The 22,266-nt window shown below is 45.9% G+C and overlaps 2 protein-coding genes across 3 annotated transcripts in view; one reads left to right on the forward strand and one right to left on the reverse strand.

Annotated features, from left to right (window-relative positions):
* PRR33 (proline rich 33) overlaps nucleotides 1-20,478 on the forward strand; it is a 29,519-nt gene extending 9,041 nt beyond the window's left edge. Inside the window, exon 2 of the mRNA XM_074997822.1 lies at nucleotides 15,129-20,478. Coding sequence (XP_074853923.1) covers nucleotides 15,139-17,034 — 1,896 coding nt within the window. The 5' untranslated portion in view covers nucleotides 15,129-15,138 and the 3' untranslated portion in view covers nucleotides 17,035-20,478. The remainder of the gene's footprint in view (nucleotides 1-15,128) is intronic.
* Nucleotides 7,513-22,266, reverse strand: part of LSP1 (lymphocyte specific protein 1) — a 95,676-nt gene continuing 80,922 nt past the window's right edge. For both annotated transcript variants that reach the window (XM_074997823.1, XM_074997824.1), the window contains exon 11: nucleotides 7,513-9,086. The gene's annotated coding sequence lies outside the window, so the exon portion shown is untranslated. The remainder of the gene's footprint in view (nucleotides 9,087-22,266) is intronic.

The following is a 22,266-nucleotide window of genomic DNA, read 5'->3' on the forward strand; positions in this document are numbered from 1 at the left end:
GGGTTATCAGGGAGGGTGTGGGGCTGTTACTGGATGAGGGAAGAAACCTGGTGATAGAGAGTACGGGAAAGGCTGAAGTATTCAATGTTTTTTTTACCTCAGTCTTCACAGTCAAGGTCAGCTCCCAAACTATGGCACTAGGCAATGCAGCATGGAAAGGAGGTGCGCAGCCCTCAGTGAGGAAAGCACAGGTTAAGACCTATTTAGAAAAGCTAAACACACAAATCCATACGTCTAGATTTAATACATCCAAGGGTACTGAGGGAATTGGCAGATGTCATTGCAAAATCTTTGGTAGAGGTCCCAGATGCTTGGAAAAAGGCAAATAATGTGCCCATCTTTAAAAAAAAAAAAAGGAACGAGAATCCACGGAACTATAGACCAGTCAGCCTTATCTCAGTCCCCAGAAAAATCATGGAGGGGATCCTCAAAGAATCCATTTTGCAGCACTTTGAAAAGGGGAAATGATCAAGAGTAGTCAACATGGATTCACTCTGATTAGCTTCTGTGATGAGGTAACTGGTTCTGTGGACATGAGGAAGTCAATAGATGTGAAATACCTTGACTTTAGCCAAGCTTTTGATACCATCTCCCACAACATTCTTGCCCATAAGTTAAGGAAGTATGCATTGGATACATGGACTATAAGATGGATAGGAAGCTGGCTAGGGGGTTGGGCCTAATGAGTAGTGATCAATAGCTCAATGTCTGGTTGGCGGCTGGTTTCAAGTGGTGTACCACAAGTATCGGTTCTAGGGCCAGCATTGTTTAAAGTCTGAATGAGGGGATGGATTGCACCCTCAGCAAATTTGCAGATGACACTAAGCAAGGGGAGGATCAGGTAGATACATTGGAGGGTAGGGATAGGGTCCAAAGTGACCTACATAAATTAGAAGACTGGGCCAAAAGAAATCTGATGAGGTTCAACACGTGCAGAGTCCTGTACTTGGGATGGAAGAATCCCAAGCATTGTTACAGGCTGCGGACCAAGTGGCTAATTAGCAGTGCAGCAGAAGAGAACCTGGGGATTGTGCTGGATGAGAACTTGGATATGAGTGAACAGTATGCCCTTGTAGCCAAGAAAGCTAACAGCATATTGGGGTGTATTAGAAGTATTTATACCAGACCTAAAGTTGTTATTCCCCCTATTCAGCACTGGTGAGGCCTCATCTGGCATACTGCATCCAGTTCTGGGCCCCAAGTATAGAAAGGATGCAGATGGATTGGAGCAGGTCCAGTGGAGGGCAATAAAAATGATTAGGGGGCTGGATCACATGACCTAGGAGGCAACGCTGAGGGATCTGGGCTTATTTAGTTTGCAGAACAGAAGAGTGAGGGGCCATATGACAGCAGCTTTCAACTTCCTGAAGGGGGGCTCTAAAGAGGATGGAGGCAGATTGTTCTCATTAGTGATGGATGACAGAACAAGGAGCAATGGTCTGAAGTTGCAGAGGGAGAGGTGTAGGTTGGATATTAGGACAAAACTTTCACCAGGAGAGTGGCAGAGCACTGGAACGGGTTACCTGCAGAGGTGGTGGAGTCTACCTCCCTAGAGCTTTAAGTTCTAGCTTGACAAAGTCCTGGCTGGGATGATTTAGTTAGGGTTGATCCTGCTTTGGGCAGGGGGCTGGACTAGACCTCTTAAGATCCCTTCCAGCCCTAGGGTTATATGGTTCTATGAAAAACAAAAGGCAACAGTGGATGGATCATGTCATGAAACTGGAAGATTGCAAGGAAACCTCTGCTGATGGATGGACAATACTATCCATTGATCACCTGAGCACACAGCAAAGATGGAAGTGAGATTAACTGAACAAACTTTGGACAACTCACATGGTCAGGGCAGGCTCAAGACAGGGAGGCTATTTGCCATGAGCATCGTGAGGCTTTTATCCAAGAGCGAAGAGAAGGTGTCTTATGTTGATGGTGTTGCTGCCTTCCTGATGAACCTGTGTGGAGCAGACAAATGAAGCAGGAATGTTCTCTAACCACATTTGATTTGAAATGACTGATTTTTGCCCCAGGATTTCACTTTTCAGTCACTCATTTCAAAACTTACTGTTGTGGTTGTAGCTAAGTCTCACCATTTGCCTTCTTATATCTGTTACGCCTGCAAGCTTTTCCTCCACATGTTGAATGCCATGCTCACTAGCTAATTCCAGGAGTCTCACATCTGCCCTTTGAGTGAAAGAGGAGAGATGCCAGCGTGTTAGCAAGAGGGTAGGATTTGGAGCCTGTAGGCAGGATAAATGTAGCAAAGAACCAGGACATACATGCCTCTGTTCAAAATGCAGTGGAATCTATGTCAGTGCAGTCAGCCTAAAGTGCCCAGCCCCTCTGTATGATAGGTTCTATATACATACCAATACACTGGTGCCAAGATTGAAGTTCACATTCTCCAGGTCTAGTACTCACGAGTGCACAGATTCAAGCTTGCAGCTCAAGTCATTCTGGGATTGTGATCTCAGAGTAGCAGCTCTGAAAGATAAAAGCCCTACACTGGCTTTCCCCCACCCAGCACAACCATTCGAGAATAATCATCTTGGCTCCATGTCTCCACCACTAGCCTTTCAAACCCACAATAGTTCAGATGCCCAAGCAAAGTCTACTGACGTGTGATGGTGTTACCTGATAGTAGGTCTTCATGCTACATTTAGCCAATGGAACTTTCCATCTGTCAAAGGGAAGGTTTTATTTAGAAACATTAATCTCCTGGATTCATTTGGTGCTATAAATATCCTGAAACCACTGGTTCTCTTTCCATACAACGTTTGAGTATCTTACCTGCCACCTCAAACTACAGAGGCCCAAGGAAAATTTAGAGCTCAGATGACTAGTCTTGAAACAAGCATAGTCCATTAATTTTGTTAATTAAAACCATTACCATTATAGCCCTAGCTAACAAGTAACAGAACAAGACAGACAAGGTGTGTATCCTTTAATGCGTTTATTAGATTAATATTTGTTCCCATATGTTACAATAGCTGATCTTAGTAATGACACGCTACAAAGTCTAACTTCAGTACCGGTCAAATTGGCTGAAGCCATAGACTCAGACTTTAAAGCCAAAAAAAAGAAGCATCATGATCATCTAGTCTGACCTCCTCTACATTGTAGGTAACAGAACCTTACCCACTCACTCTGGTAATAGACCCATAACCTCTGGTTGTGAACGGACATCCTCAAATCATGATTTAAAACAAAACACTTCAGGTTACAGATAATCCACCATTTACACTGTGGCTGTGACCCATTGTGCAGAGGAAGATGAAAACCTCCAGGGTCTCTGCCAATCTAACCTGGGAGAAAATTTCCTCCTGATCCTAAATATGCCAATCTGTTTACCAAGAGCATGTGAGCCAGACCCATGAGCCAGACACATAAGAATTCTCTTTAATAAATCAGAGCCTTTCCCATCTAGTATCCGCTCACCGACATTAAAGGTGTCTGTTGGTATCAGTCATAAATCTTATCAGACACATAGATCAACATGATTTGGTGTGGGAAAAACTATAGTAAAGTGAAAAGCATGCCTCACCAATCTACTAGAATTCTCTATGGGACTCAAACATTTAAACAAGGGTAAACCAGGGGATTTGAACTTTCAGAAAGCCTTTGACAAGGTCCTTAAGCAAAGTCATGAAATAAGAAGGAAACTCCACTCACGTACCAGCAAATGGTAAGAATAAAATGTTCAATTTTCAGAACAAATAAAGGTAAATAGTGGTGTATGGGGACCCGTGCTGTTCAGCAGTCATTCAACATCTGGAAAAGGGATTAACAGTGAGGTGTCTGCAGACAATAAGTGTGGATAACTTCAAAATGACATCCATTAGAAAAAATAATTCCAATTATAAATAAAAATGATGGGGTCTAAATTAGCTGTTGTCACTTGGCTAGTTTTCCAAAAATTCAGCAGCAGTCAAAAACAGCTAATAATGTTAGAACTATTAAGACAGGAAAATATAAAGAGACTCTAAATATCATAAATGCGACCATATAAATCCATGGTATTCCTACATCTTGAATACTGTATGTAGTAATGGTTACCCCAACTCAAAAATGATGCATAAAAATTGGAAGTAGTACAGAGAAGAACAAAAGAAATTAAGGGTAGAGAACAGCTTCCATATGAGGAAAGATTAAAAAGACTAGATCTTTACAGCTTGGAAAGAGAGAGGAGTAAGGGGAGAACATGACAAAGATCATGAATGGTGTGAAGAAAGTGTTATTTACTATTTCACATAATACAGGAACTAGGGGCCCCTCAGGAAAATTAATAGAGGATTTAAAACTAAGTATTTCATGGCCAACTGTAAAACTCAGTCCCAGCAGATGCTGTGAAAGCCAAAATTTTAAACAGGAGTCCAAAATGAAATGGCTAATTCATGGATCCATCGATGGCTATTAGCCAACATGCAGCAGCAGCAGCCAAAAAAAAGGCTAATAGAATGTTCGGAACCATTAAGAACCCCATGCAACTGCATGTTCTGGGTGTCCCTAGCCTCTGACTGCCAGAAGCTGGGAATGGATAACAGGGGAAGGATTGCCTGTCCTGTTTATTCATTCATTCTGAAGCACCTGGCATTGGATGCCGTCAGGAGACAAGACACTAGGCTAGACAGACCATTGTCTGATCTTAAGACTATGTCATTACATCAGACACTGATATGAAGAAATGCCCACAAGCTCCGAGTTCCCACACTGGGAGAAGGTCTACTATTAGAAGACTTTTTAATATAGCTTTAAATAATGATGGTAATAAACCATTGGACATGTTAAATTCTCCAATACTTGAGAGTCTTTAAGGTTGGATGTCTTTCCAAAAGATATATTCCAGTGCAACTATAATGTATTGGCTCAGTGCAGGAATCACAGGGTGAAGTTCTATGGCGTGTGTTCTGCAGGCAGTTAGATAATTGTAGCTTTAAATCCACAAGCCAGATCCTCAGCATGGCTCTATATCCTTCAATGAAGCTATGCCAGTTTATGTCAGCTCTGAGTTTATAAATTGATCACCACAACTCAGTGTTAAGCATGAATTCCCAGCAAGCCACAGAAGCATGCTAGATCCAATTTCTAAAACATTGTCCTGTATAAACCAGAGATGAGGAGCACAAGTTGAAGGATCAGCCATAGAACAGACAGTGAGGGGTTTTCTCACATTCCAGCCAGCATTGAGAGACTGGCAAACTTCCAGCAATCGTGATATTTCAGTTTGGAATGGAAAGGTCACATACTTTTCTGAAGCTTACCCAAACATCTTTCATATAGAAATAAGACCTGAAACTTGCACAGGAATGGATGCTTTATTTATACTGGGACTAATCGTTTTCCCATTGAAGTCAGTGCCATGACTCTTAAATCTTGAGCTTGATGCTTAATAGCTGCTGCTTTTATTCAAGCCAGAAATAACACGGAGACAGACGTCATTAGTGCTACTTCTGGACAAAACCCAGCTGTGCAGAGTTGCACAAAATTAAGATGATGGACATCAGCAAGAGTTATCCAACTTTTTCCAACCCTCATAAAACCTCTGATAACTTTTTGGGATGAAGAGAGGTTTTCATTCTTGCATAATCTGACTGTAACAGTTCATGCATGCAAGCCAGAGACCCAGACTGGAGTGACAAGTTCTCCCTCTGTCTTTTACCCTGTTATTTAAAATAAAGAAAATAAAGTTTAAAATGTTTAGAATGGCAAATCTTCCATCCCATCAAATCTTTAAACAAAGATTGGGTGTCTTTTTGAAAGATATGCTCTTGCTAAACCACAGCACAACTATTCACACTACCATTAGTGACCTCCAGGCAACGTTATGGAGATTGAATTCTAAACCCTGTGCAACCTAGGAGGTCAGAATGCAGGACAGTGGGCCTTTCTAGCCTTAAGAGCTATTCTTTATTATATAAATTTTTGGCTATTGTCAACCCACGCTCTGCCCCACCATACACTTTATGGAGCTGGGGGTGAGGAGGAGTTTGTTCTAGTGATACTTGGTTCACATTCTCAGCACTTGAATCTAGCAGATGTACCCAGCATTGCTCAGGTCTTTAACTTTCTTTGGGAAAATAAATGAAAACTGTACATGCTTTACTTCAATAATTTTGTTTTTTGAAAATGAAGGGAAATCAAGGCTGCAGTAAGGGTGAGGTAGGTATCTTAGGGCAAAGGGTTGGGAAGTGAGGGGTCTGAAGGAGGGGAGCTCAGGGCCAAGGGTTGAGAGGTGTGGAGGAGCTGAAAGTAGGAGCGGCTCAGGGCAGGGATGCCAAAGTCAAGGCAGAGAGCCAGGAGGTGTGGGAGGGCTCACCAGAGCAGTCTGTGGTGGCAGCGAGGATGGTGCTGCTACAACAGTGGCTCCTCCCTGGGAGCCAGGGCTCGTCCTGAGGGACCAGGGCTCCTTTTGCCCTTGGGGTGGCTCCACAGGCTGGTCAGGTTCTGGAGGTAGGCCATGGCCTCCAGTGGTCCAGCCCTGCAGCCTGTCTGGGGATGCAAGGTACCTGGGGCTGCCCCTGGCCTGCAGCAGCCAGCCCCTTCCCCACAGTGTGCAGGCTGTTGAAGTGGGCGTCGGGGAGAGGCTCTGGGGGCTGCCCCTGGCCTGCACTGGGCCCCCTGCAGCCTGTGGGGAGGGGCAAGGCTCTGGGGGATGCCTTCCCCCCACACCCTGCCATAGTCTGCAGGCTGTCTGGGGGACAGAGCCAGGCTCTAGGGGAGGGAGGCTCTGTCCTCCAGTGGCCCCTTTGTGGCCTGCCACCGCCCCCCATGGCTTATAGACTCTCTGGGGACACAGGCTGTTGGGGGCTGCCCTGCCCTCCCAGCTCTTGGACGGGGCAGGCTCTGGGGGCTACCCCTCTTCCAGCGCTCCTCCTGCACATGGTCTGCAGGCTCTCCAAGGTGGGGCAGGCGAGCTACTTACCAGGTCTTTGTGGCAGATAGGATGGCAGAGCCCCAGCCCTGCTGGCCTCTCTGTCTCTGGGTGCTGCAGCTGCCCCCAGTGGCCACTCTCAATATCACATCCCTCCTCTCTCTGCCCCTACCTTTGCACTAGCACTCCTCATTTTCCAGGCACAAACAAGCCTGGACCATGCTTTAAGTTAGGGAAAGAGGAAGCTGCCTACCAAATTTGGTGGTCCTAGGAGTTCTGGAACAAATGGTCTCAGTTGCACTCACACACACTATATATATATATATATTATACACATACACACATACACACACACACACACACACCCCAACAAGAGGATCACATGTTAGTGTACCTGCTCTGAGGACTTTCCTAACCCTTCAACATTACTTCATTATCTATAATTCCAAATGGCAGAATCTTTTCCCAGGCCCTCCACTATTTGCTTGGTTCTTGCTGTCCATTTCACAAAACCTGGAAAGTTTACTTCCCTCCACACTGCCCCCCCCACCTCATTCTGCTGTAGCTGGCAAGGTGGAGACTTTGGAAACAAATCTGATATCTGCATTGGATCATTTCTACTGTTAATAAAACCCTCAGAGCCACAATTTGTACAATATCATCTTCAGACAATTTATTAAATGCTCACACAAAAATAAACCCAGAACAGAATCAATTCAAGCACAAAGTAAACTGAGGAGGAGACAGGTCCCATAACACAGGGCCTCCTACCTGAAGAGAACAGAAGGAAGCTGCAGTGGGAGGATGTCCAGCCTTTTGTGTGGGAGAAGAAAAGGAACCCTTTTAATAGAGGAGATCAAGGATGTGCCAAAGACTGCAAGAAGCAGGACATGAGAGTTTGTGGACTGACCCATGTTAGTTGGTTTGCAGGGTTTGGGAGCAAACCAACTACTGTCTGTCACTGTGGGGGTCTGACTTATACTAGTCTCCACGGAGGTCTTCCCACCCCCACAAGCCCCTACCTCTCCAAAGAGGAACCAAGATACCCTTCTAAATATGCAGCTCCAAGGTGAAATGGTGAGGCTTGCTTGTTTCTAAATTGCATCAACATAGCCCACACACAGGAGCACTGGCCAGGTTTGCCGATACACTTCTATTTAAGTATGAGGGAAATATTGGACACAGCTCCACTAACGCCTGCTTGAAAAGAACCCCATTAAGCTAAGGAGCATGCAGCAGACGGAATACATAAAATCAGTGGGGGATTGAAAAGCAAGAGCAACCACATGGGCTCAAACACAACATGGCTGCCACTGTTCACGTGGGATGGTCAGTCTGGAAGAACTTGGCACTGATTGATAAATGAAGGACCACCTCCGTCTAGAAACTACTGTAAAATTAGAAAAGCCGGGACTGGAGTCTTGCAGGCAATTGGAATAGACTAACCTGAGCTAAACCTCCACACAGAGGCAGAGGAGAAGGTCAGTCATATTGGTATTCTCCCGCCTCAGATCGGAGTTAGCAGCAGAAGAGGCACAGTTGAAGAAATGGCAAAACAGGAGGTGAGGTACCACATTTCTCACCCCACCCCCCCGCCCAACACACACAGAGAAGAATATGGGTGATTTGGACACACGACATGATCTACATTTCCAATACTGCTATGGCGCCATATGATTAGAGAGGCCTGGTGGAAGGATTCTTAACCACCTCTAACCTATGTGTAACATTCCTCATTCCTTCCCCACCACACCCATTAATCATTTTCAGTTCAGCTTTCTCTCATCTGCTCCCAAATAGTTAGTAGCTGAAACAACAAGGGTCTCTCCTGGGTTATTGAGAGAACTCCTACCCCCTGCCCGGTTAGACAAGTTGGCAGATCCTTTACTTCTTACATTCAAGAGATCAGAGAGGGCCAACGTAATGGTCTCCCATCTCCAGCCTGGAAACAGAAGGGCCCAGAGGGGCCAAATACAAAACAGCAAAGAGTCACTTAGAAAGTTTAAAAGAGGAACAGCCGCCAGCTGATAGTGTTCCTTTCATCCACATGAAAGCAGTGCGGGGCGATGCTCCCACCTGAGGAGACAGCCAGGCTGTGCTGGAGCACAGTGAAAGTTGTCCACCAAGGAGTAGGAGAAAGACATCCTTCAGTGGTCTCCCTTATAGTACAGGAAACATCAGCGTTGAGTACAGGGTTGCATCTAGCCAGGACCAAGCTCAGCTGTAAAAAAACAGAACAGGACAACACACTTACTATAGTAGAGAGCAGGAGGAAAAAAAAAAAAAAAAAAGTCAGACCAAGAGGCTTCCCCTGACCACATCTTTTGATTATTCCTCCTGGGTTTATGGCCCCTATATGCTGGGAGCGCCACAGCATAACCCAGAGCTGAAGCCTGGAATAGTAGGTCAAAGTGGCACAATTTTTTTCAGAAGACACACATCAAGTCACAGTCCCTTATATTCTGCTGCTTTGCTATGGTCAGGTGAGTCCATCAGCAATAAGCAGGAGACAGTGCACAGCAACAAGGATCTCATATTGGTCACGTTAGCCTAGCAGAAAGGAGTGCATTTCAATACACTTGTCTCCTAGGTCAGGAGGACGTATTTACATGATGTTGCACCCCCACTCTGACACAAAACAGAAAGGGCTATGCAAAGGTTTGCCTTAGTGACCAGCTTCAGCAACAGAGATCACATTCTCAGCTTTTTCTTCAGAAAACAGCAGATTCTGTGCTTTCACTTCACCATCCCCAATTACTTCTCCATCTTGAAGTTAAATGACTCTTCCACACAGATAGTCTCCAGTTTGACCTTTTGAACAGAGGAAGTAAGTTGTGATTAAAGCTTCTCTCCAAGCACAGCAGAGCTGTTTAACAGATCAAGGCCACGCAGGTTTCAGGTTGCGCACCAGCATGAAGAAAACACTGAACGCTGTAAGAATTCCACGGACGGAGTCTTGTTTCATGTGCTATTCCTGAAGCTTAGTGAGCTATTTGGGTTCCTTGAACAGTTCATTCCTCCTCAACGTTGCAATGAATCCTTGGTAAATATTCACTGCAGTAAATAAGAACAAGTAAAGCAATGCTTCTTCCTTTGCTCTGCTCTCTCTTCCCATACAGAGCATGGGGGCGGGAGGGAGAGTAAGAGGATTCCAACAGAGCAGAGAGATTGCCACAGGAGAGAGCTCTCCAAAGTACGCAGAGCTTGGAGTGGGAGATGCTGAAGTTGATCTCAACTTGTGCCCCCCTTCCCCAATCACTGAAGCTGAAAGGCAGCAAATTTGAAAGTGACAGACACACCAGGGTTAGTCTGTATTCTATCAAAACAAAAAAGCAGTCATGTAGCACTTTCAAGACTAACAAAAATCATTCACTGGGTGATGAGTTTTCATGGGACAGGCCCACTTCTTAGTGGGCCTGTCCCATGGAAGCTCATCCACTAATAAATTATTTTGTTAGTTTTTCATGTGCTACATGACTGCTTTTTTTGTTTGGCTAAACCTGAAAGTGATGCGAGATGTCACTCCCGCTCTGCCAGAGACAGTTTGTGGAATCCACTGCCATAAGCTGCGCTGAGACCAAGGATTTAGGGTAGGTTTGGTTTCATTTAAAAAAAAATTGGACAGTTCATGAACAAGCAGTATGAGGAGTTATAATATGAAGAGTCTTAAAAAAAGAAAGGAAATACCCAGAGCATTGGAAGCAATAAGAAACCAGATGCTTCAGTACATAAGCCAGCTTCTAACTATCGCCGGTAAAAATCTTTCCCACTGGACAGATTATGCCCCAACTGCGGGGAACCTGGCACCTTCCTTCAAAACAGCTACAACCATTAGCTACACAGCTAGATCTCATCCAGTGTAGCAATTCCTATGTCCTAAGCATCACTTTTCAGGGTAGAGCACAGGGAAAGTAGTCAGTTGTAGCATGAGGTGTCACTTTTGGGAGGGAGGTGTGCTTCCACCTACTCCTGTTTAGATCAGTTTGTTTTGTACAGCTACACAAAGAAGTTAGTGACTCCCAGATACCCCCTCCACTTCACAAGCCATCGAAAGCTAAGCTGGTATGTTGGCTTCCTTTCCAAAGGTGGTGATACTTCCATCATGTAAGCAGCAATGCTTCAAACAGAGCGTGCTAGCCTCAGATTCATTCTTGCACCTGGAAACAGAAGAGCTCCAAGTCTGTATAAATGGCAATAAATGCCTTTACTCTTAGCACAATAGTTTAGCCAGTCACAGTTCTGTCTACTGCTGGCCATAGCAAGATTTATATTTAAAAAATTTCTAACTGATCTACACCATCTATGTTCCAGCTATCCCCTAGATGTGCAGTATTTTGTTCAAAGACAGGTCAATGAAGGATGCTTAGCAGGCCCTGCCCTCATTAGATATTTGCAGTAGTGTCGCTACAGATACACAAGAGAGATGCAAACTTCTTATATAGTCTAGGATTCCCCTGCTCATGTACAAGCAAGCTAGACTGAGCATAAATAGTAGCATAGCCATGATGGCACAGGTGACAGTCACAGAGGCACAACTGTGCTGAGTACACATGCATTATTTCAGGCCGATTTGTACACAACAACAAAGCTCAGCCAGCAATGCCAATTCCAGTGCTCCTGCTGCTACATTGTTATTTATGCCCGTGCTAGCTCAGCGAGAACTAGTATGCATGCACAAACATGGACCTGGGGGTGGTGGGGGAGAGTCACATGAAGGTGTAGGTGTAGATATCTATGACTCCGATGTGAAGTTGGATCTACATTATTGCACTGGGAGGTAGTAATTTACCAAGGCCAAACCACACCTGCTTTACACTGATAAATCAGATGTATAAGGGGCTTACATTCATGTAATTGCAGCAACATGCCTAGCACAGTCTACATCAGGTATTTCAAGGTCTTTCAGACTCCCATGACAGAGGATGCAGGAAGAGATACGTGAGGTGGGTTTGAAGCATTGAGGACTATGTTGGAATTTCAAGCTGTCATTTTAGGACAGTGGTTCCCAAGCTGTGGGTTGCAGATCATGAGCCACTTTGGATCCCACTTTAATGGGGTCTCCAGGGCTGGCTTAGACTTACTGGAGCCTGGGGCCAGAACCCCAGTGCCCAGTGCCAAAGCTGAACCCTGAGGGCTTTGAGCCTGGGCAGCAGGACTCAAAGTCAGCAGTCTTCTGCCTGGGGTTTAAGTCCTTGGGCTTCAGGTTTGGCTCCCCGATCAGGATGGCAGGACTCAGGCAGATGAAGGATTTGGTCCCTGTTCCTGGGATTGTGTAGTAATTTTTGTTGTCAGGAGGTGGAAAGTGGTGCAAGGAAGTTTCTAACCCCCTGCTTTAGGAACTGGGGGCTAGAGAGTTCAATAGCCTAGTGCTCCCACTCAGTCAGCAGCCTGCCAGGCTATAGGAAGGTGGAGAAAGTTGTGCCAGTCCATCTCTCGCAGGAAGCTGTGCATCTGCTTTTGGGTTTGCATTCTGACAAATACGTGTTAACGGTGCAACAATCCAGCAGGACAATCTGATTTACCCATTGTGTGTTTCTGTGCACACTTTGAAACCTAACGGCAGGGAATGAGACTTCTAGCCCTCTTTGGTCAAAGAAACTTGACACAGAATCATAGAACACTAGAACTATAAGGGAGCTTGAGAGGTCATTGAGTCTGGTCCCCTGCCCTCACGGCTGGGCCAATTGCCATTTCTGTCTAGACTACTCTTAAATATCTCCATCGATGGAGATTCCACAACCTCCCTAGGCAACTTATTTCAGTTGTTAACCAGACAGGTAGGAAGATTTTCCTAATGTCCAACCTAAACCTCCCTTGCTGCAGTTTAAGCCCATTGCTCCTTGTCCTATCCTCAGAGGCCAAAGTAGAACATTTTTCCTCCCTCCTCCTTGTAACCCTCTTTTAGGTACTTGAAAAGCACTATCATGCCCCCTAAGTCTTCTTTCCCAAACTAAACAAGCCCAATTCTTTGTCTTCCCTCAGAGCTCATGTTCTCTAGACCTTTAATCATTCAAGAGTCATTCTTGGAACTGCACTATGCCTAATTCTAGCCTTTGCATAAAAGCCGTCAGCTGTTTGGAATTACCAGCTATTGCCATCTCACTTACATGGGAAGCTAAGCAGCATTTTGTGAGGAAGCCTTCAAGGGGACCCATGTTCACAGGCACACACACAGCAACTGGATTTTTTTGCCTATGCTCATGACCCACCACACACCCTACAGAACAGCTCTAGTTGTACAGCGAAAAGATTTCCTGCTGAGATTTTGCGGACATTAGGTTGGCAACTGGAGCCGGTGTGGACGTAGAGTGCCTTTAACTTTAGGGTTTGGGTTAGCCCTCCCCTTTCTCCACCTTTCTCCCTGCCAGGAATTTCTATAGCCAGCAAGCAAAAGGCCAGCCTCCCAGGAGGAGCGGTTAGCCAGTGCTGAAAGACAGATTGCAAAGACAGATTGCAAAACCAGCCAAAGGCCGTGTCTGCCTCATATGCATTCAAGTGGAAACATCTGTTCTACCCATCAAAAGGTTTTGCTCAGGGTAGTTTACAAGCGACCTCCTAAGGTTTGTACCTTGACAGACACCGATGCAACCAATGCCTCCCTGGGGCCAGGTGAGTTTGAACTCCATAGCCTAAATCTAGACTTTTACCTATTACAAATGAGAGAAGCCAGACCGAGCTGGGCAGTCATCAAAAACGAACAGTGTGCCTGACAGCTGCAGTGAATGCTCCCAGGCTCTTCCCCCCACTCCTTCCTTCTTTCAGGACACTTGACACCTTCCAGCCCTGGGAGCTGACAGATTGATTCACTTGTGCCTGGACTTCTTAGCCAAGCCAGCTCAGCAACTGTGAAGCTGGCGATAAGTGGAGGAAAAGTCTAATCTGTGCCACTTGGGATCTGATGTCTGTGTCAGGGAGAGATGGCTGGAGTGAACCAGATGCTCACCCCCACTCCCAACTTTGGCACAGGCTCCTCTCCCCCTGTGGCTTCTTCTCCTGCTAATCTCAACGCAAAGCAGCAATAATCTGTCCCAACTAACTTCTGTGACCTGACTAGAAACAAGAGAAGTTGCAGTCAAGGGTGAGAATGGGAAAAGCTAGGGCAATGGAAGTTCACACGGCTTAGGGCACTACCAGCAGTGATGCTGTGTACATAGGGCAGCCACCCAGGAGAGATTCAGGGCTGTCCCGCTGATTAGCAGAGTGCCCACAGTCAGCTGGTACACATCCACGTATGCTTCCATGTGCATGAGAGATTTATTCCGCACATGGCTGGAAAAAGTTAGAAGAAACATTGACTGCCAACCTCTAGGGGTGCCCAGATGGGCTTTCAGCTCAGAGTACATGATTTTTTTTGACACAGGGCTGAAGAAACTAGAAATATCATCTGACCTAAAGGCCAAACTAGAGCTAAGTTTTATTGCCAGAGCTGTGGGAGTAGGAAGGTGACTGCATTTCAGTGCTTGAAGCAAAGAACCTGCTAGCATCAGGCAGCATGAGGACAGATGCTTAGCAAGCTTCTAACCACAGGTGCTGGAACAAGGAAAGCTGCTGTACCACTGGACTGAAATGGTTTCCATCATACACAGGAGTCACACCTGGGCTCGCAGGCCTCTCAGCAGCCCCACTACACTGAGGCCTTGTCTATGCTTAGAGAAATCTTCAAAATAGCCATGCATATTCAGCACCTCATTAGCATACTGCTGGCCACGGCACTTTGAAGTTTCCGCTTTTCACTCCCACACGGCTCGTCCAGACGGGGGTCCTTTTCGAAAGGACCCCGCCAACTTCAAAATCCCCTTATTCCTATCAGCAAAAAGCAGCTATTTCGAAGTGCTGCAGCCGGCGACATGCCAACAAGGCAGTGAATATGCATTTCAGCACCTCATTAGTATTCTTCATAATGGCCATTAGCATGGTTATTTCAAAGATTTCTCTAACCGTAGACACGGCCAAACTGTTCCCACACCCTGATTCTAACACTTCAAACCCTGACCTATACCACTGAACAGGGCGAGTGATGCAGAAAGCTGTCAGACACTGTCTTGACAGGGCTTGGGGTAGAACCAGTCCGATGTGCCTCCCTCTTCCAGATAAGGCACTGCTTCTGAAACAAGCTAGCCACCTGGGGGACAGCTCTTGGAGACAATACTAAAACATTTGGACCTATCTTTGCGGTCCCATGGCAGGCACAAAGTGCCCAGCAGCATGCACAAGGGTAAGCAGATCAATTGATGTCAATTCTAAGCCTTATGTTTCATTTCAGGGGGTTAAAAATGCTGATAACTGTACCACCACCATCTTATGAGCCAGCAATGCTCTACCCACGGATTCCACCCCCTGCCATACTACCAAAACCTGGGAAGGACAATCTTCGACTCCAGAGGCTCTTAAAGAAAGTTGCAAAGAAAGCACCACTAACCTCCCAGCAAGCCAAATCCTTCCAGTCCAGCCTCTCCCCAGTGAGCGAGGCCAGCCCAGACCTAGAGCGCAGCGAGCAATCTCCTCCGCTGAAGACCCCAGAAACTTTGACACATGTCACCATCCACCTGCCACCCCGGTTCTCCATCAAGCCAGCCACCCACCACCACATCACCTCTCCTTTCCCGAAGGCCAAGCCATTCACGCTCAAAGTAACTGAGCAGAAGAGGATCTCTGAATACCTCAAGCTCACGGTCTCACCAGCAGCATCCCAGGAGTCTCCATGGCAACCACAAAGGACAACAAAACCAGACACAGTCACCCAGCTGCCCTCTCCACAGCCACAGAGTGTATTTGTTTTCCCTGACCCTCCTGCCACAGAGGCCCCAGTGGAGGTTACCCACGTCCAAGTGCATGCACGTGTCCATAGTGTACAGGCACCGAGAGCTAAGACCCCCTTATCTGATCAACCCTCTGCAGCTCTTCGCAGTGAGGACAGGCAGCCTTTGGCAGCCCACACTGGCAAAAGCCACACCGAGCCACCGTCAGGTCAGGTACTAGTCACTCTCAATGCTGATGAGGCTGGAGCTGCTGCTCCCAAACCAACAGCCTCCATGATTCCTACCTTGAGAGCAGGGCCACTCAACAAAATCACCAGGCCTGTGTCTCCCAAAGAGCCTGATGGGGGTTCTCAGGTCACCAAGAGACACACAATGGATACTGGTGGATGTGCACCCAGAGCTAAGACTCCTGTGTCAGGCCAAGCCCCTACAGTACTCAGCGAGGAGGGCAGGATGTCTTCAGACACCCTTCTAGAAATAAGCCACTTGGAAGAGCCCTTGGGGCAGACACCACTCACTCACACCACTGACCAGACTACAGCAGCTGCTGCCAAATCAAAGGCCCCCATGCTTCCCACTGTGACAGCACAGCCCCCTCACCAACCCCTTAAGTCTTCAGGTCCCACAGAACCTACCGGGACTGCTTTCCCTGGTCCATGGACACCAGAGCCCCAATCCAGTAGTCCGGAAGCCACAGGAAGCGACACAGCAAGATACAGAACAGCATGGGCTCCTGAACTGCCAGAACCACACAGCAAGAGCCAAAGGCCATTGGCTCCCCATGCAGCTGAGAAGCAAGAGGCCACAGTGCCCGCTGACAATACCAGGGCTTTCTTGCCAGAAGCAATGGAAGAATCGGTCATTCCACTACAGCCGACAGCCACCATTCCCAGCACCAGTTCCTTCCCCAAAGCTGGGCCTCCACCACCACCTCTGGAGGAGAAGGTCAGACCTCTCAAATCCAAGCTTAGTGGATGGTCTCGCCTCAAGAAGCGCTTGTTAGTGGAACCTGAGGGGGCCCAATTCCCAGAAACTGAGCCAGCCAAGCCTGATCATGAGGAAGCAGGAAAAAAAGCAGAAGGCTCTCCAGGCAAGGCCAGCCAAGACAACAGGCTGATTAAATCAAGGGCCACCAAGATGTGGGATGCCATCTTGTATCAGATGACAACCCTCAAGAGGGGAAAGCAGCAAGAGGAAGAAAAACGGATAAGGAAAGTGGAGGGATTCTCACTTTGGCGTTGCTTGCCCCTTCTGCACAGGCCACGGTTTGATGCCCGGAAACTGAAGGAGCTGGCTTCCAAACCAATGATGAAGATAACCACCATATTAGAGTCAAGCCTTCTGCACAGCAAAACAACTGAGGAGCCCAAGAATTTTAACCGAACTGCATCAGGGTGGCAGTTGAAGTGAAGCCAGCTGGATTCCATCTCAGCAGCAAGCCCCTTGCTCTCTTTCAACCTCCAGGGTGCTGCCTGAGTGCTGCAAAGGAAAGTGCCTTTTATAGCCAGGTTTTCCTGCAGCATGGAGCCAAAATGTAAGAAAAAAAATATATAAATAAAATCCTTCACAGCCAGCAACATTATACGGAGGGCATTAGGGGCTTATTATCACTAGACATCTCCTATGTGTATCTGTAGTGTGCTTCTCTGTAGTGCACACACACCTCCAGAACATCACGATGACCACAGAACAGCAGCTCCATTTAAGGTATTCCTGCTGGAAGTTGCTCAGGCCACAAAAAAAAAAAAAAAAGGGACCCAGGGAAGGCAGGGGTGTGACCTGTAGATGCCCCCCATGAAAAGCATGTCATTTTTCCTGCAATATATCGGTGGGATTCACTCCCAAATAAATCTAAAGTTCCAACTAGTGCAAGCCCAGAAGTGGGACAAGTTGTGGCAATGCAAGTTGTTCCACACCACCCCATCTAAGCCTCTTACTTAACACAATCTTACTTTTTAGGAGTGGGTCCCGGGTTCAGTTTTTAAGCTGCTGCATGTCTGGTGGCTCTGCTGGAATCCTCAGCAGTAACTGCAATTTCTGTTCACTCAGAGCTAGACATAGATGAATTCCTTTCCCATAGAATGCAGGTGACAGGTCTGTGGTGTATGCCATGCTGGCCACAGACCCCAGTTCACCCAGCCCAGAATACAGAACCTCATTAGTTTTAAGTTTTTATAACCAATTTTCTCTTGTTACAAGTAAATTGGAGGATGTCGGAGCTGGGGGAGGCCCTTCCTTTTTGGCTTGATCAAAACTTTTCCCATTTGGAAACGCTTTTGAGTGCAATTACTGGCCAGGATTTTTTCAGAGGAATTAGGACTGTTTGCTTCAGCTTTTGGGATGCCCAGCCTGACAGACCTTGGGAGCTGAACTTCAGAGAGTGGGCAACCAGCAACTTCTGCCAAAATCAAGTTCCTTCAGGGTATCTCAGGTTGGACATCCAAGTCACTAGTGACTTCTGGCCACTGCATCTAGGCCAATACCGCAGTTTTTTCTTTTGTTTTTATTTAAAAAAACACCACACCCCCCTCAGAGGTTCTAGAAAAAAGTGGATTTCTTGGAGAGAGATTCAAAAGCATCTTTTCTTGCACAGACCTAGAACATTTCCCATAAATGCTGCCATTTACATGGATTTGAAGGGGAAGCACCAGCCTGAAATGGAAGATTACCAGCTACAGCCACACCCACTGTATTGTAGCGTCTCAGCAGTTCCTCTGACCACTATTTTTAGGCATGTTATGAGGAATTACACCCTTCACTAGGTTCTCCTGTGGCTTAGGTATTTCTCACCCCAGCAGACCATCCTGGACATTGCTAGGGCCTGCAAGACTATCCCAAGTCCAGTCAATGAAACCAAGAGATCTGCAGGTTTATATTGCTTTGAGACTACAAGCCAGCCTCTGCCTATTGGGTGTTACAGGGAAATTATCCCTAGGGGCAGGTTACCTGGTAACTGCCTACAGCATGATTTCTTGCACTTGCTACTCATTCAGGTAGATCTGCCACTATCAGAACCCAGAAACTGCACCAGATAGACCCTGGTCTAACTCCATGGGGCAGTTCCTACCTGTGAATTACATCCTCGGAGGCTGGCCACAGTTAGAGTAGGAGGAAGAGTCATCTGTTCAGAGGTGACAGTGTCAGTATTCCCTTATCAGTGCGTTCAAGGGCTTAGCTGACAGTTGATAGAAAGGGTACATTATAGTGACCACCTCAGCTGAACAGAACATTAAGCTTCCTGTCACCCAGGGAAACCTACTACAGACTACAGGTTAGTTTTCTTTTTAAATGTTCACAGTTGCTTGAATCTCTGTAGTCACTAGACTTAGGAAGTGATCTCAGACTGGGTAAGCATGCAGTTATTTCCACTTCCACAGGGAGATTGCCTTAAGTATTTCTGCATAGTTAATATACGATCGGTATGTTTAGCCCAAAAGGAAATTTGATACATGTTTCTGCATTCTTTGCTTATGCACAGGCTGTTGAGCTGGCTGGGATTTCTCATTCCAAATGAGCAGCATGATTTCCACACACACACCAGCTCCCCAAAGGAAGAAATTAAAATGGAAAACCCTCAGGTTTTGAGAAGGTAGAACTCCAGGTTTTGTCCCTGCTCTTTTCAGTGACAAAGTGAGAGGAAAAAGAAAATCCTGAAATAATTAAAAAAATCAGATTTTCCATTAAACAATTAAAGAACATAAGAATTGTTTGACAAAATGTATTTCCCATTTTTCAACCAATTCTAATATGCGATTACATATGGTCAGAGAGTTACGATCCAATGGACACAGAAAAGTGGCTTGCTACAGAGAACCTTATATTGACCCAGGCTGGGAGTAGAGGTATTTTGCTTCAAAATTAATATACGCATAGGCTGGCATTTTCAAGAGTTGGAGAGTCAGGCACCCAGATTCCACGGCATTTCAGTGAGGTTTGGACTTAACATCCTTAAAGTCTGTTGAACCCAAAATAAGCCTGGAATTTTATTTCCCAATAGTTTAACACATCTCTCAATTGCTTTTTGTTACTAATTCCATATTTGCAGTATGAAGATTCAGAAATGGCTCTGACTGCTCCTTAAGCTTAATCTACGTACAAAGCTAATGACTTCACTTAGGCTATGTCTACTCTAGAGGGTTTTGTTGGAAAAATGGCCATTCTGCTGACAAAAGCCCCGAGCATCTAGATTCCCAAGGTGTCCCGTTGACAGGAAGTCAACATACTGCAGCACCTTCGTCCACAGTCTTATCTGCTCCCCATGATGAACAACAGAAAGACAGTCTAGACATTCCTGGGGGCCTTCTGTTGACAGACAGGGCTTCTGAAACACCAGGCAGCCCTTTCTGCTGTTCACATTTTGCCAACAGAGCACCCAGGCAGTCCAGCCGCTCTTTGCCAACAGAGTGGATCATTCTTGCGATCCACTTGGCAGTTTGGCCATGATCTGTTGACAGAAGTTTGTTAGAAGGTATCTTCCGACAAAAACTTCTGTTGACAAATCCCTGAAATCTAGACATAAACTTTAGAGAAGTGACTTTTAACCAAGCTAGTTGCACCAGTCCAGCCCTAGTGTGGATGCAGTTATACCTGTATAAAGGCATGGTTTCTTACATAGTTTATTCCTCTTTCCATATCGGAATAGTTATACAGGTATCAAACCACTGTTAGACCAGTATAATTACCTCAGAGCTATTGGGCTGTACCATAACTATATCAGTATAGTCCAGAGAGTACAACTGTCTAATTTGAACAAGGTTATAGGCAACACAAGTCTCTATTAAAAACATTCAACACAATCCTTTTAAGAGACAGTACCCAACCCAACCCCTCCCCGCCCCAAAAAACACACTACCCTCTTCAAAAACAGTATAAGGAGCTTTCTTCCCTAGGAAGCTGCATCCTAATTCATGCAGTGCAGAAAACAACTTCACAACCAGCATGGACAGCTGACAAGTAGATTAACACATAGTAATGTTTCCGCTAGTCGCAGAGTAGGCTCAACAAGAGAATTTGAAAGAAACCCTGAACATGTGTTGTCCACATCTAAACTGACTGCAAAATGATATTACTTAATGGTGCAGCAAGGTAAGAGTCTTAAGTGGCTGGATATTTTAGCTAAGTTAAGTCCAAATGATTGCTGGGAAGCCTGTTCTCAGGTGAAAAATCAAATTAAACTCAAATGCTTCAGGTCATTGCTTTTCAAGTCTGAAGCAAGTGTTTATAAAACCAGACTGGCTTGGAATTTTCAGGGAAGGGGAGGAAAAACATTGAGAAAATCTTATTTCAGCTCTGATGGACAAGGTTTCAAATGTGGCCCCAGCTTTGTTGTGGCATAGTTGCTTTGGGATGTCATCAGCTATTTGCAGACTCCTGTAATAGCGGTCAAGAGTTCAGCCGTGCAACAAGATGCCCTTGATTGGCAGCCCTTTTGTCTGCTAGTATACAGTAGCCTCTTTTAGTGCCAAAACAAGTTTGCTTCAAAACACCACACCAGAACCTAGAAACACAGAAGACCTATTTGCTGCCCAGTAAGAGTTACACCATTGCAGCATAGTTGGCACACACAAAAGGACACCTCAATTACCATTCAAAGGATCTGCATTATTAGCATCAAGCAGAACAGCTAATGTTTGGTACAGTTGTGAAGTTGAGCCAATTTGGCAAGAGTGGGTAAGTCAGTTTCTGAAACTGCAGCCCACATTCTGTCCTATGGTGACAGTAACCCAGGGAACAAAACAGGTCTTTCAGAGATGAAAGGAAAGGTGCTTCCTCAGCTTAGCAATTCAGAAAAGCATACAACTGTGTTTTCCTGTTGTGCCTTCTTCACCTCACTGCATTTACAATGAAAGCCAGTCTGCTGCATAAGCAAAACAACTTGTAGGAAATCTGCTTCCATAAGGGAAGGTTGGCGAGAGCCAGCCACATTGCACTGCTTAGCCCTACAACGCAGAGAATGCTAGAGCAAGGAAACAGATACAGTCAGTAAAAGGAGGACTTATTTCTAGCACATCATTAAAAAGAAAAGATTGTGGGTCTGTAGAGGCACAGACCACATGTGGAACTGGCAGATTTAGCAACCTGCACTCCCCCTATAGGCCAATTTAAGTCCAAGAGGGAGACATGCAATGTATTAAGGCCTCTGTTGATCAAAGTTATGACATGATGCAGAAAGAGGAAGGGGACGGTACTAATGAAATCCCCTCGGTGTGCATTTGGCATTTTACTGAGACATTATGAGGTGGCAGCCAATTGGTAACTATGCAAACCACCACTTGGCAACAATCTCTTATTTCATGAGCCTGCAAAGCAGCAGCAACTCAGAAAAATTGAGGGAACAGTGCTCACCACCCTCCTTTAGCACTTCCAAGTGACCTCTCCAGTTGCTTAACAAGCAGCGCCACAGAGCTCCTAGGCCTCCTGCTATGAAAAACCAGAGTCTGAAAGAGGCATTAGAAGTGCTGAAGTGAGATAGGTAGGGAGAAGAGAAACACTCATGACTTGGAAGGAACGTCACAGAAGCAAGTGAAAAGAAAAGTGAAGCCCAGCAACAGAAGCCATTTCAGCTTGTCTAAGTATCTACATTTGGAGCAAGAAAGAGACTGACCAGCAGTACGGTCAGCAACAGTGCCAAGCCATAGCCAC

This window comes from Carettochelys insculpta, chromosome 6 (genome assembly GCF_033958435.1).
Source record: "Carettochelys insculpta isolate YL-2023 chromosome 6, ASM3395843v1, whole genome shotgun sequence".
Taxonomy (NCBI): Eukaryota; Metazoa; Chordata; order Testudines; family Carettochelyidae; genus Carettochelys; species Carettochelys insculpta.